General features: G+C 36.5%; 2 protein-coding genes across 2 annotated transcripts; both read left to right on the forward strand.

Moving 5' to 3' along the window:
* The first annotated feature begins 7,928 nt into the window (after nucleotides 1–7,928).
* Nucleotides 7,929–8,389, forward strand: LOC133335586 (general odorant-binding protein 56a-like). The gene is made up of 2 exons (XM_061543898.1): nucleotides 7,929–7,958; nucleotides 8,024–8,389. The coding sequence occupies exons 1-2, from the start codon at nucleotides 7,929–7,931 to the stop codon at nucleotides 8,387–8,389; spliced, it is 396 nt and encodes a 131-aa protein (XP_061399882.1).
* Nucleotides 8,390–13,446: 5,057 nt separating this feature from the next.
* Nucleotides 13,447–14,000, forward strand: LOC133335587 (general odorant-binding protein 57c-like). Its single transcript, XM_061543899.1, has 2 exons — nucleotides 13,447–13,512; nucleotides 13,632–14,000. Exons 1-2 carry the CDS (start codon nucleotides 13,447–13,449, stop codon nucleotides 13,998–14,000), a joined length of 435 nt encoding a protein of 144 aa, XP_061399883.1.
* Nucleotides 14,001–14,765: the final 765 nt, after the last annotated feature.

Here is a 14,765-nt window from a genome sequence, read left to right on the forward strand (position 1 = left end):
GTACGCAGTAGTGCTTATTTCCACATCCTCCTTCCTACCCCAAACCCACACTCCCACAGTGATCCAAAAATCTAAGTTTCAGGATACCAACTCTATTGATGCACCTGCAATTCAAATTGTACCAAATTTAGTACATAGTTGTACCAATTTCCAAAACTTCCTACATACCCCAATCCTTCACCGCCACAGTCATCCTCAATCCAAGTTTCAGTATTCCAACTTTATCGGTTGACCCACAATTCAAATTGTACCAAATTTAGTACACCGTAGTACAAATTTCCAAAACGTCCTACCAACCAACACCCCCACAGTGATCCTAAACCTAAGTTTCAGGATTAAAACTATATCAGTTCACCCACAATTCAAATTGTACCAAATTTAGTACAAAGAAGTACGAATTTAAAGAACCTCCTCCTTACCCCTAACCAACACCCCCACAGTGATCCAAAACACAAGATTCAGGATTCCAACACTATCGGTTCACCCACAACTCAAATTGTACAAAATTTAGTACACAATAGTACCAATTTCCAAAACTTCCTACATACACCAATCAAACACCTCCACAGTGATCCTAAATCAAAATTTCATGATTTTAACTCTATCGCTTCACCCACAATTTAAATTGTACCAAATTTAGTACATATTAGTACAAATTTCTAAAACTTCCAACATATCTCAATCTTACACCTCAACAGTGATCCTGACTCCAAATTTCATGATTCTAGCTCTATTGGTTCAACTAAAATAAAATTGTACCAAATTTAGTACCATTTATTACCCATAACTATTAATTTGTTAAACTGAATCCTGACCCTAATCCTACATCCCTACAATGATCCTAACCCCAAACTTCAAACGTACATATCCAAACGTACATATCCCAACCCTACACTCCGACGGTAATGTTACTTTCAATTTTCAGGATTCCAGCTCGATTTGTACCAGATATAGTACCATATAGTACTTTTCGTACACATGACTACACGCTTTCCAAACTCTCCTCATAACTACCCTACTTCTCAACCTTAATTTGCATTCCAAATTTCAATTTTGCAGCTCAATTCATTCACATGCTACGAAATTGTACCAAATTTAGTACATTTCAGTACTTTTCCTATACTTATAGTTCGAACACTCCATCAGTGACCCTCAATCCAAAATTCAGAGTTCTAGCTCTACTGGTTCGGTTCCAAATACAAATGATACCACATTTAGTACTTTTCGCACCGTTCTAGTGCGAATTTCCAAAAACCCTGCCTTATCTGTCATATTTAGGTCAAGAGTGACCCTCACCCTAAATTTCAAGGTTCGAGCTTAAGCCGTTTCGGAAATCTAACTTTCTGTGGATTTTTATTCCGAGCCTGTGCAATATTTCGTGAAGATGGACAGACGGGTGGACACACATACCTAGATCAACTCAGCTAGTCGAGATATGACTAAAAGGTGTGTCTAGGACCAATATTTCGCGGCATTACAAACTCTTGGGGCTGCACAAACCTACCCTGACAACATAATATACATAGTAACATTTTAAATATTTCCTTTTAATATCAATTTCATGATTTATTTTCACACTGTTTAACCTTGAACATTTTTCAACATACAAAACTCAAATTTAAAAACTTCTTCGCATGGATCCTTATCTTCAATGCTTAAACATTTAGCTAATGCCGGTTTAACTTTATCCTTATTCGATACGAAACGTTTTTCCATAAATCTAGCAAATGCTTCATGATTTGGATGATCATCATAATTGATGAGATCCATTTTACGATAGAAACACAATAGAAAACATTTCATATCGTGAGTAAAAGTTTCCATAAGTTTCGATTTTTCGGGCATAAAATGTTCAGCTTGTTGTGGTGGTACATTTGTACTATGGGCACAGGTTAGTACGGTGTATTTTACGACAGATTTCATTTCGGGTTCCAGAGTAGCCTGAAAAAAAGAAAATATAGTTTGATTAAAGAAAAAATAATTATATATTATTTGCTTACCTCAGTTAAGTGTTGGAAGCCTAAATATAGCCCCAGCACAAGTAGACCAGTTAGAAAATTATTAGCTTTCATTGTTGCAAGTTGTGTGAAATAATCATTAGTTTGTTGCAAGCGTTGAGGCTTAAATACCCAAAATTATAGGGTTTGGTGTGAAATGGTTCGTTGATTCTTTAGACATGCTATGACAAGTTAATAGAAGTTAATAATTTTTAAAACAAAATGTAAACGATTTGTTTAAATTTAGAATCGAAATTTTATTTGCCTTATTAACCTCAATGAATTTGTAAAATTTTTCGAACAACATGTGCTTTACTCATTGGTCCAGTATGCCAGTATCAATGTTAAAGTTGGCATAAATTGTTAAAAATATTCAGAACATTAACCCATTGTTGTAGAGTATACCTATAAAGGAGTAAACCATATATCCCATGTCTGCATTTAAGGTAACGGCGTTAAAAATTTGTAGGAGGTACTGGTACTAGCTGACGTCGGTATTGGGGTTTGTTGTGGCCGGCTCAAAGTTATTCGGCTGGTTACAGTCGGCTCGAAAATGCTCAGTTAGCTGATGTCGGCTTGTTACAGTCCATTCGAAGGTACTCGACTAGCTGATGTCGACTAAAGACGCAATGGTCGTAGTAGTTATTCTTGTGGAGCTGGCTATGTGCGTGAAGCTAGCAAAGAGTGGCGAGCTGGCTACGAGCGAGGAGCTGGTAAAGAGCGAGGCCGAAACGATGGAAACATTTACCAGTATACGATAGTCTTGTGTCGTTCGTGAACGACCTAGTTCAATTGAACGAGTCAGTCCACTGAACGAGTGAACGACATAGTTCAGTTTAAATTATTGTCGTTCACTGAACGATTTTGTTTACCGAGCGCAGTCGGTCTCTGAACGACTTTGCCCATCTGAACGGCGTCAAATAAGAACAATTTCATATAAAATCTGTTAAATTGTAATATATTGTTGTCTCATTTCATGGAATGCTGTGCTTAAAAGATCAAATGCTGCAGTAGTGTTTTGCGTATAGCTGGAGGGTTAGTAAATAATATGAAGCGACATTTAAAACCAAAGCACCCTCATAGACAACCGTGGAGCTGGAATATAGCAAAGGTGTCCGGAGCAACAACTGCAGCACAAGCAAGTGTGCTGCCGAATATAACGGAGTTATGCCATCGACCACCACCCATTAACAAAGTGGGGAAAATAGATATGGAAAGTCCTTCGAATGATTGTGAAAGGTAACTATTCATTACGGTTGGTTGAACTGCCAGAACTAAATTGAACGATATAAGCAACTGAACGAGGTGAACGACCTAGTTCACTTTTAAAAAATTATCTAGTTCGTTCGATCACTGAACTGAACGAGATTGCCCAAGACTAGTATACGAGACTGCGGACGAGCCAAGCACTTCGTTAACTTCTGAGATCGACTCCTTCGGCATGGAACAGTGAAACATATATCCGTATGGTTCTTCGAAGTGAATGAGAATTATTGTGTACTTCAACAAAGAGTGTTTGTCGATAAATGGATTGAAGTTGAAGAACACAGGTACTTACTTCTAAATACTGAAGTGGGTTGACATTAATTTGGATAGTGCATAATGTATGAAACGGTCACGTTACAGTCCTCCTGTCCACATACCGGACCTGGTAAACAAAGTGTAGGTGGTATTTATTATCCTAATGTTGGAACTTTGCTTTTAACAATTCAAGACCACTGGATTATCCTGTTGTAAATATTACCCTTAATCAATTTTTCTATCAGAGATATTGTTGCCATTTCACTTCGATGGAAGAATATTTGATTGATCTCAATCAATTGCTTTCCAATAAATGATTTTCTTGAGATTTGGCCTCATTCTCCTGGTATTAATTTTATTGCAGAGTATTTCTTCCTCCCTGTTTTTTATGGCTTCTCTACAAACATTGCCTTGACAATTGTAAAGAATACAGTCTTTGCTATTACCCCTTACCCTTGATTGTGGCCATATTCTTCATTCCGATGAAGACTTCCCACTTCAATACCAGCAGTGCCTTGATCTGCAGACCGAAAACTTTGAGCATGCGCTCTGCTGTATACTCGATGCCCCCACCTCTGTTGCCATATGTAGATGAGGAATGTATTTTTTCTTACCAAGAAGACTGTCTCGTGTTATAGACACTAGATGAATTGTTGTTGACTGCACTATATGGTTTATCACTGCTTAGCAGAGCTCGGTTCTAGCGTGCATTCTGGCCAACTATGAGGACCACAATCCTTGGATTTACGTTGCATCCTCCTTTCCCTTTGGGTCGGCTCGGTATTCTCCTTGTATCAGCTGAAGGAAATCTATTTTTATTCTTTGTGGGTTTGGCATTCATCGGCTCTTCCAGAGACCTAATCCTTTTCGCTGCTTCCGAGATTTTTGTGACAGGCTTGTCCATATAGGTATCCGTAAGCTGTTCGCTCTTGTTTCCCCGGTTCACCCTGACCAGATTCTTATTCTGGTTTTTGCATTCATCTGCTCTTCCGGAGACTTAATCCTTTTCTCTGCTTCGGAGAATTTTGTATCAGACTTATCCATATATTCTGTGTCTCATATAGCTGCTTCATTCTTATCGTGAACTTGGCGATATCCTTGTTCCCTTCTTCCACCATCTTATCAGCCACTTCACACTTCCGGCACTCGAATAAAGTTAGGTCCGACAAAAATGCATTTTTCGACTCGGAATTTGAGTTCGAGTGTCCATTAGGCCACAGTCCATGGATTCACGTTGCATCATTCTTTCCCTTTGGGTTGGCTGGCTTTCTCCTTATATCAGCTGAAGGAAAGCTCTTTTATTCTTTGCCTGTTTGGCTGATTTCGGGGACCTAATCTTTTTCGACGCTTCCGAGAAAGTTGAGTAATGCTTATCCATATATGTCTGCTGTTCGATCTTGTTTCTTCGGTTCACCCTAGCCAGTTTCATCCTCTGTGTTCCAACTAGCTGGTACATTTTTGTTATCTTGGCGATACAACTTGCTCTCTTCTTCCACCACCTTATCAGCCCCTTCACTCTTACGAAATTCTTATATATTTACGTCCGACTTACGTTCGTTATTCTGTACTGAATTTTAGTTCGCGTCCCCACATATCTCGGAAGAATGGGTCGAGATTGCTCTTCTCCGATGAGTCATGCTTATCCATATATGTCCGTTGTTCGATCTGGTTTCTCCGGTTCACCCTAGCCAGTTTCATCCTCTTTGTTCCAACTAGCTGCTACTTTTTGTTGTGATCTTCTCTGTTGTTTCTGGAACTCAGATTTATATGAAGGTCATAGCCAAGGGGCAAACAAATATCCAAGACACCCTCATATATGGGAGATATTTGCTCACGATCAACGACACCCGCTGGTACTGGTATCCTGTATCTTACCCGGACGAAGAATGACAACTCCCTCCAAAAGTTGGTGGATAGGGTAGGGGAATGGTGGATGATCATACTAATATATTACAGTCAGTGTAACCTTTAGGTGTTTCTCTTTTCGGACAAAACCTGATCTCGGGAGTGTTGAAGAAAATAATAATGTTATAATGCGTTATTATCTACCTTCGGAACTTTCCTTTTTGGGTCTCCTCAGTCGATGAATGGAGTCCTCTTGTGGAATGATTAACATAAAATTAGAAATGACCCGAGCAGTATTACCTGACGAAGCTGGTCATATGATACCAAAATTTTCTGCTTTATCGTGATTCAAACAGACGACATGGATAAATTGACATAGAATTTTATTCCGATTAAGAATGGGAGTAGGTGAATATTTTGAGGAATGACCAATGATTCCCTAGTACCACTGAGAAAATTTGGCTGATTAAGGGTTAAAATTGTAATATTAAATAAAAAGCTTTTTCGGAATAAATAGAAGTCTCCAATAATTACCATTTCATCTAATTTGATTCAGTTGTAAAGCTCCCATTTGCTATTGTGCTGCATACTTTTAGGCGAAATTATAAAAACTTTAAGGCAACCACACTTCCATCTAATGTAACAGCAAAAATAATCGAGATAGACCCATGCTTCCTTTGAGAATATGCATAGAATCACTTTCTGAGTCGATTTATGCATGTCCATGTTAAATTGTAATGTACAGGTCGCATTTATGATCCGAATTGGATGAAATTTGGCACAGCTCATTTGTTTGGTCCAAGGACGAACCCTATTGAAATTGGGAAAATTTAAGGTAAATGGTGCAACAAAGTCCCCATATATCTTTCGAGTTGCACGAAATTTGGCACAGCGTAATGCATAAGGTCACGAATGATGTGTGCAAATCGGTACAGATTTAGATATAGCTCCCATATATATCTGCGTCCGATTTAAGGTAAATGGTGCCCCAAAGTCCCTATATACCTTTCGATTTGCACGAAATTTGGCACAACCTACTAGATTAAGTCTAGAATGATATGTGCAAAGTTTCGAGAAAATCGGTTCAGATTTAGATATAGCTCCCATATATATTTTCGCCGATTTTAGGTAAATATTCCACTAAAGTCCCTGGAAATCTTTTGAGTTGCACGAATTTTGGCATAGTGTACTGAATTCAGTCTAGAATGATGTGTGAAAAGCTTTTAGAAAATTGGTTCAGATTTAGATGTAGCTCCCATATAAAGCTTCGCCCGATTTTAGGTATATAGTCCACTAAAGTCCTTGGAAATCTTTTGATTTGCACGAAATTTGGCTCACCGTAATGAATAAGGTCTAGAATGATGTTTGCCAAGTTTCGTGAAAATCGGTTCAGATTTAGATATAGGTCCCATATATATCTTTCTCCGATTTAAGGTTAATTGTGTACTAAAGTCCTTATATATCTTTCGATTTGCACGAAATTTGGCACTGCGTACTAAATTAAGTATAGAATGATGTGTGAAAAGTTTCGTGAAAATTGGTTCAGATTTAGATATAGATCCCATATATAGCTTCGCCCGATTTTAGGTAAATAGTCCACTAAAGTCCCTGGAAATCTTTTGACGTGCACGAAATTTGGCACAGAGTTATGAATAAGATCTAGAATGATGTCTGCCAAGTTTCGTGAAAATCGGTTCAGATTTAGATATAGCTCCCATATGTATTTTAATCCGATTTAAGGTAATTGGTGCACCAAAGACCCTATATATCTTTCGATTTGCACGAATTTTGGTATAGGGTACTGAATTAAGTCTAGAATGATGTTGCTACGCTTCGTGAAAAGATCCATAGCTAGGCCGATTGACACAACGTACTGATGTTATATAAATTAGTCTCTGTCAAGTTTCCCCGAAATCGGTTCAGATATAGATTTATAACAAAACGCGTCGTTTGTTAGGATACATATGTAAAATATGCCCACAGTGGTGAAGGGTATCATATAGTCGGGCCAGTCCGGCTTTACTACTTTCCTTACTGGTTTCTTAATATGAAAGGCATATTTGGGTAAGTGTTCAGTTGTTGATAGGGATGCAAATAAAATAATAAGGACAATTGATTCCGTAGAAAATATTTGAAATCGATAGCAATACCACTTATTTGAATTAAGCAATATTCTTCACTTGGACGAGAAACTACACCACCTATAAATTTTAATTACTTTGGTATTATTATATTTTTTTTAATTTCCGCAACATTTAACCAATTTTCTGGAAATGTGATATCCACTTTAAATTGAAACATTCAACGATAATTAACTTAATAAATATTATTTCAATTAAAATTGTAAGCCATATTGGGGCACCATGCATAACTTTAAATATTATAAAAACAACAATGTACATTAAATTAATTTGATTAAATAATTTCACTACATATAATATTCAATTGGCATTATTTTCAAGTTTGCTATTTAAAACAGCATGAATTGACTGAAAATATAGCATTAAATTTCACAACTTGCAACAAACAATGAAAGCCATAATTTGCCTTCTAGGTCTAGGGGCCATGCTAATGGTCTTTGTGGAATTGGCACAGGTAAGGATTGAGTGAATACAAATAATAAATCGATTTAAATGAATATCCTTTTATTTAATTTTCAGGTTGTAAATAGCAAAGAGTTGCAAGAAAAGGCCAAGAAAATTGTCACCGAATGTATTAAAGAATCGGGTATTAGCGGTGAAGAAAGTAAAATAATTATGGCTGATGACTTGGAAAAAATCGATGAGAGTAAATTTACCGATAAAATGAAATGTTATATGTTGTGTTTCTATCAGCAGCTGGGTATTGTTGATTCGGCTGGTAAGCCGAAAGTTGGACCATTGATTGCCTTTATGGAAGAACGTTACGCCGACAAAAAGGAGAAGGTTAAACCAGCGGTGACAAAATGTGGCAGCATTAAGGATCCCAATCTATGCGTGCATGTCTTTAAATTTGAACGTTGTATTGCTCAAACCGTTGAAGGATAAAGGCGATTGGGCACATTATGGATGGATTTTAGGCTAAATAATAACTCAGTTAAAATAATAGGATATATAGCAAGTTTTATTGAATAAAATGGTTTAATGCAATTAGTAAAATTGGTTTATCAATATGTTCAACTGTTCTATAAACAGGCTCCGCACTGGCTTCCAAACTATAGTGCCTTCAATGTTAGTTCATGAATCTGCCATCTTGGCACATAAATTTTACATATCCCAACATCAGCAAAGCATCTGGGTATAGGAGTTTCCTCTTCAGGATGATGGGGAGTTCTTAAGGAAATTGTACACTTTTCTCCATATATTGACTTGTTCAGAAAGTTGTTCGCTCTTCTCATCATGAAGATATCGATCCGCGAGATGTATTGTTGGGAGGTCGTCTAGTGCAGTCTTAAAGTCTTTGGTTAAATTTATCTCATTAGCCTTCGATAGCTCATGACCTTCATTATGACAATAGTGAAATTTATCATTCAGGCGGATTAAAAAATACAATCGTCAGGAAATCATGAAATATCGGTACCGTTCTGGTCAAAGACGACAGCTAACAGATTTTGGTAAAGATACGAGTATACTAATATTTGGGAGACCAAAAACTTTGTATACCCCACCCAACTATGTTGTCAGTGTATTATAGCTTTGTGCAGCCCCAAGAGTTTGTAACGTGGCGAAATATTGGTCCTAGACCCACCTTCCGTCCGTCCGTCTGTCCGTCTGTTCATAATTTGTAAACACGATACAGGCCACAGCTATGGACCAATCTTCACGAAATTTTGCATGTAGGATGGGTTCTGGCCAATGAAGACCTCTATTTTTTTTTGTTTTTTTGGCAAAGATCGATTAATATTTAGGGTCCAAATACTTAATTTTTGTCGGTTTTTCTGGTCGCTCCAGAGGCCGAAATTATGGCCCAAACATCGCGAATTTTTACATGGAGGAGGGGCCAAAGAATAAGCATGCCTGTTTTGATAAAGACCTGACTTTTGTGTGAAAAATGACAAAATTTTATAGCGAATAGATTTACCCCTGAAGAACATAAACCCGAGAAGTTGATAGTATATCCAAGAGGAGTGGTTGGCCTTTAAATTGATACCAATTATATTGTCCTATGTACTCGGATGTGGGATTTACACTTAAATATTTATAGGTGCTTACGTATCATATATTATTAAGTAACCCATTACCACACTAGAGGAGTTATGGTCAAGGAAAACTCCTATAATTTTCGGTGATGGCCAGATAATAATTTTGATATGAAGTGGACCGAAAACTTAATTTTTTGTGTTTTTTTTTCTATCGATCTATAGGCCACAATCGAAAGCTGAACATCACAACACAATTCACGGTGAAGGGAATCTTGGCAATTAATTGGAAGAGCTGTACTGAATGCTAGTAATATTTGTTGACCTCTAGTTGGTCAAGGGGGTGCAAATATCGCGAAATATTTCCCAGGCTCAGAATATAGAACCGCAGAAAGTTAGATGTTCGTAGTTAGTTGTGTAGGGTATCATATGCTCGTCCCCGTCCGACTATACTGCTCCGCTCACTGGTTTGTATTTATACCCCACACCACACTGTGGTACATGGTATTATGTATTTGTGCATATGTTTGTAACAGGCAAAAGGAAACGAGATAGACCCATAGTTCCTTTTGAGAATATGCATAGAATAACTTTCTGAGTCGATTTATGCATGTTCGTCCGTCTGTTGGTGTTAAATTGTAAACAAAGTACAGGTCGCATTTATAATCCGAATTGGATGAAATTTGGCACAGCTCATTTATTTGGCCCAAGGACGAACCCTATTGAAATTGGGAAAAATTGGTTCAGATTTAGATATAGCTCCCATATATATTTTCGTCCGATTTCATGTAAATGGTGTACAAAAGTCCCTATATATCTCTCGATTTGCACGGAATTTGGCATAACGTACTGAATTGAACCTAGAGTGCTGTCTGATAAGTTTCGTGAAAATCGGCTCAGATCTAGATATAGCTCCCATATATATTTTCGTCTGATTTAATGTAAAAGATGCATTAAAGTCCCCATATATCTATCGATTTGCACGAAATTTGGCAAAACATACTGAGTTGAGCCTAGAATTATGTCTGCCAAGTTTCGTGAAAATTCACCGAAGTCCCTAAATAGCCTTCGATTTGAACGAAATTTGGCATAGTGTACAGAATTGAGGCTAGAATGATGTCTTCCAAGTTTCGAGAAAATCGGTCCAGATTTAGATATAGCTCCCATATATATTTTCGTCCGATTTAATGTAAATGATGTACTAAAGTCCGTATATATCTTTCGATTTGCACGAAATTTGCCATAACGTACTGAATTGAGCCTAGAATAATGACTGCTAAGTTTTGTGAAAATCGGTTCAGATTTAGATATAGCTTTAGATATATATTTTCGTCCGATTTTATGTATATGGTGCTCCAAAGTCCCTACATAACTTTCGATTTGCACGAAATTTGCCATCGTGATGTCTGCCAAGTTTCGTGAAAGTCGGTTCAGATTTAGGTATAGCTCCCATAAATGCGCCAAAGTCCCTATTTATTTTCGATTTGCACGAAATTTTGCAAAGCGTACTGAATTAAGAGTACAATGATATGTGCTATGTCTCGTGAAAATCGGTTCATATTTAGATATAGATCCCATATATATTTCATCCCATTTAATGTAACTTGTGCACCAAAGACCCTATATATTCTTCGATTTGCACGAAATTTGGCATAGCATACTGAATTGAGTCTAGATTTATTTGTAGCTCTCATATGTATTTTCTTCCGATTTTACATAAATGGTGCACCAAACTCCCAATGTTTGTCCGATTGTCAAATTGAGACTTGAATGACGTTATTGGGGTTTGTTGAAATTGGCGCAGATGCAACCAGAGCTTCCATATGTATTTCGATCGGGTGTCTGCTTGATATTAACTTTTTAACTGTACGGGGTACCGTATATCGTGTATCAATTTTGCTATAAATCGATTTCCATAAATTTGTCCAATGATACACAGACGACTCTAAACATGTCCGAATGAAATTTCCTTCCAGGGAACAATGACATAAATTGTAAGGATACATATGTACAATATACCCAAAGTGGTGAAGGATATCATATAGTCGGCCCAGTCCGACTTTACTACTTTCCTCATTGGTTTTCTTTTTAACACAGAAAGGTCTTGGATGATTTGACCCGCTGAATATTGGCCGATCAAAACAGCAATTCTTATTAGTTGGTCAGATTACGTTCCCCATGTTAAGTGTTGTGATGTTCGGTTAATTATTGGTGCACAATTTACTTTAAATCGGACGAAACTATATGGGAGCTATATCTAAATTTGAACCGATTTCAACAAAATTTCTCATACATGGACGGACGGACAGACGGACATGCATAAATCGGCTCAGAAAGTGATTCTATGCATATTCACAAAAGGAACCATGGGTCTATCTCGATTATTTTTGCCTGTTACAAACATATGCACAACGACACAATACCCTGTACCACAGTGTGGTGAAGGGTATAAAAAGCGGGTTATAAGGGGACTACCCCTAAAAGGGGGCGAATATTAATACGTTTTGGGAGGGAGGTTTTTTACCATATACGACTACAAAAAACCAATTTACAATGAATTTGGTTGAAAAACGCCTTCAAGAACCCCAAAATACCGAAAATTATGGGGGCTAACCGAAAAAAATGGACCTATATTTATAATTTTTAGTAGGGAGATTTGCTACCCAATAGGAACTCAAAGTACCAAATTTCAGCGAATTCGGTTGAAAAACGGGCTCAAGAACCCCAAAATACCGAAAATTGGGGGTACCCTTATATGAGGGCTACCCGAAAAAATTGACCTATATATAAATATACATATAATTTTTTAAGGAGAGATTTGATACCCAATAAGAACTCAAAGTACTAAATTACAGCCAATTCGGTGAAAAAATCCGGCCAAAACCCCCCAAAAACTGAAAATTGGGAGGTACCGTTCTATGGGGGCTACCAGAAAAAGTGGACCTATATTTATAATTTTTAGTGGAGAAATTTGGTATCCAAAAATAACCCATTTTTTCAAATTTCAGCGAATTCGGTTGAAAAACGCGCTCAAGAACCCCGAAATACTGAAAATTTGGGAGTACCCTTATATGGGAGCTATGCCTAAACGTGGACCGATTTTCTCCAATCCCTTCTTGATGTAATATTTCGTTGTGTTCTGGACAAAACTGTGGTCTCTAGAGATAACAGAAAATAGAAAAAAAAAATAAAGTTTCATCCCTTAAATATTAATGGATCATTACCAAAGACAATAGGGCCAGAACCTATTATATATTCACAATTTCGTGAAGATTGGTCTATAACTGCCTGTGTCATATTTATAAGTGTCTAGATGGACTCAGCAAGTGTAGATTTGACGATCGATATGCTTAAAGCCGGGACTAGGACCAATATTTGGGGCTGCTCAAAGCTATAATACCCTGACAACATAGCTGTGTAGGGTATAATAAGGAAAATCTTCACCAATTGAATATATCCTTATAATCTTTTTAGATCTGATTACATTCTTTGAAAAAATACTATAAAATTTTTGACTTAATTTTTTGTGTAACAAACAAAAATATTTGCCAGTCATGAATTTTTTTGATTAAGCATGAACATTTTTTTTAATTTATTGTATAGTAAAATTAGTTTTTTTCCAGGCAAAAATATACATTTAACACAAAAAAAAAAGAAAATTTTATTAAATGGAACATAATATTTGAATTGGATACAGGTCTATATTTAGTGCCACAAAAGTATATTAATTATGTAGTTAGTTTTAATTATCAAAAAAAAATGTATGTTAAAAAATATTAATTAACAAAATTTTCTTTGTATGAATATCAAAACGCGTTATAATTATGTTATAATTTAACTTACTGTGTTTAAAAAAATAAACAATAAAAAATATCGTATTCACTCTGAATGGTCATTTCTATTTTTTGGTATTTAAAGAGCATGAATCGACTGAAAATCCATGATTTATTTTCACAACTTACAACAATGAAAGCTGTCAACGGTCGCCTCATTCTATTGGCAATGCTGCTGGCCATTGTGGAATTAACACAGGTAAGAACAATAGGATGTAAATTCTAATATATTCGAATAATAACTTAAATATTTTTATATAAATATTGTTTATATAATATTAAAATTATTATTTCTAAAAAAAAAAAAATTAATTTCAGGCAATCGACTTACAACACCTCGAAGAGAAAGCCATGCAAGTTGCCAAGGAATGTGTTAAAGAAACGTCACTGAGTTCGGATGAAGTTAAACTTTTTATGGAAAATGCTAAGAAAGAAATCGACGAAATGAAATTCACCGATAAAATGAAATGTTATATGTCTTGTTTGTATAAGAAAGTTGGTATATTCGATGCGAATGGTAAACCGAAAATTCCGGAATTGACCAAATTCTTAGAAGAACGTTACAAGAACAAAAAGGATAAAGTAAAACCGGCTATGATGAAATGTGCAGCAATGAATGATCCAAATCTATGTGAACATGTTTTCAAATTTGAAGGTTGCATTGCTAAAGAAATTATGGGGAAATAATGGACATGTGAAAGCTGTAGGATTGAAGAAGTGTAAAGGATTCCGGAAATGAAGAAATAATTTTGCACACATTTTTTGTAATGAAAAGAAATACAATTTTAATAAAGTTTTTTTATGAAATAATTGCAGAACATTAATTATTGGGAAATACGAGTTTTGTTCCATAATTGGTATATTAAGGGTACCTTTCAACATTTGTATATTCTCCACCATGAATCGCACATACAAAATATCTAAAATCGCAGTCATGGCCCTTAATTGGACACAGCAAATCCTGTAATTATACCCTACACAACTATGTTGTCAGGGTATTATAGCTTTGTGCAGCCCCAAGAGTTTGAAATGCCGCGAAATATTGGTCCTAGACCCACCTTTAAGTATGCCGATCGTCATATCTCGACTAGCTGAGTCGATCTAGACATATGTGTCCGTCCGTCCGTCTGTCCATTAAAAATTGTAAACACGATACAGGCCACAGTTATGGACCAATCTTCACGAAATTTTGTATGTAGGGTTCTGGCCAATGAAAACCCCTATTGTTTTTGGTAAAGATCGGTTAATATTAAGAGGATGAAATGGACCAAAAATTTTATTTTTGTATGATTTTCTGGTCGCTCCAGACGCCGCAATTATGGTCCAAACATCGAGAAAATTTACATGGAGGAGGCTATCGAGCCAGAGAATAAGCATGCCTGTTTTGATGAAGATCGGTCAATATTTAGCGGGCCAAATGGACCCTGATAGACCCGAAAAGTTCATAGCATA

This window comes from Musca vetustissima, unplaced genomic scaffold (assembly GCF_032173495.1).
Source record: "Musca vetustissima isolate MV318-11 ecotype Yass unplaced genomic scaffold, APGP_CSIRO_Mvet_v1 utg58680, whole genome shotgun sequence".
Taxonomy (NCBI): Eukaryota; Metazoa; Arthropoda; class Insecta; order Diptera; family Muscidae; genus Musca; species Musca vetustissima.

What these genes read in the sequence shown, in the direction of transcription:
- LOC133335586 (XM_061543898.1), top strand. Translation starts at nt 7,929, where the DNA reads ATGCTAATGGTCTTTGTGGAATTGGCACAG. An exon ending in TCTTTGTGGAATTGGCACAG is followed by an intron (nt 7,959 to 8,023) that starts GTAAGGATTGAG and finishes TTTAATTTTCAG; the next exon opens with GTTGTAAATAGCAAAGAGTT.
- LOC133335587 (XM_061543899.1), top strand. Translation starts at nt 13,447, where the DNA reads ATGAAAGCTGTCAACGGTCGCCTCATTCTATTGGCAATGCTGCTGGCC. An exon ending in CCATTGTGGAATTAACACAG is followed by an intron (nt 13,513 to 13,631) that starts GTAAGAACAATA and finishes AATTAATTTCAG; the next exon opens with GCAATCGACTTACAACACCT.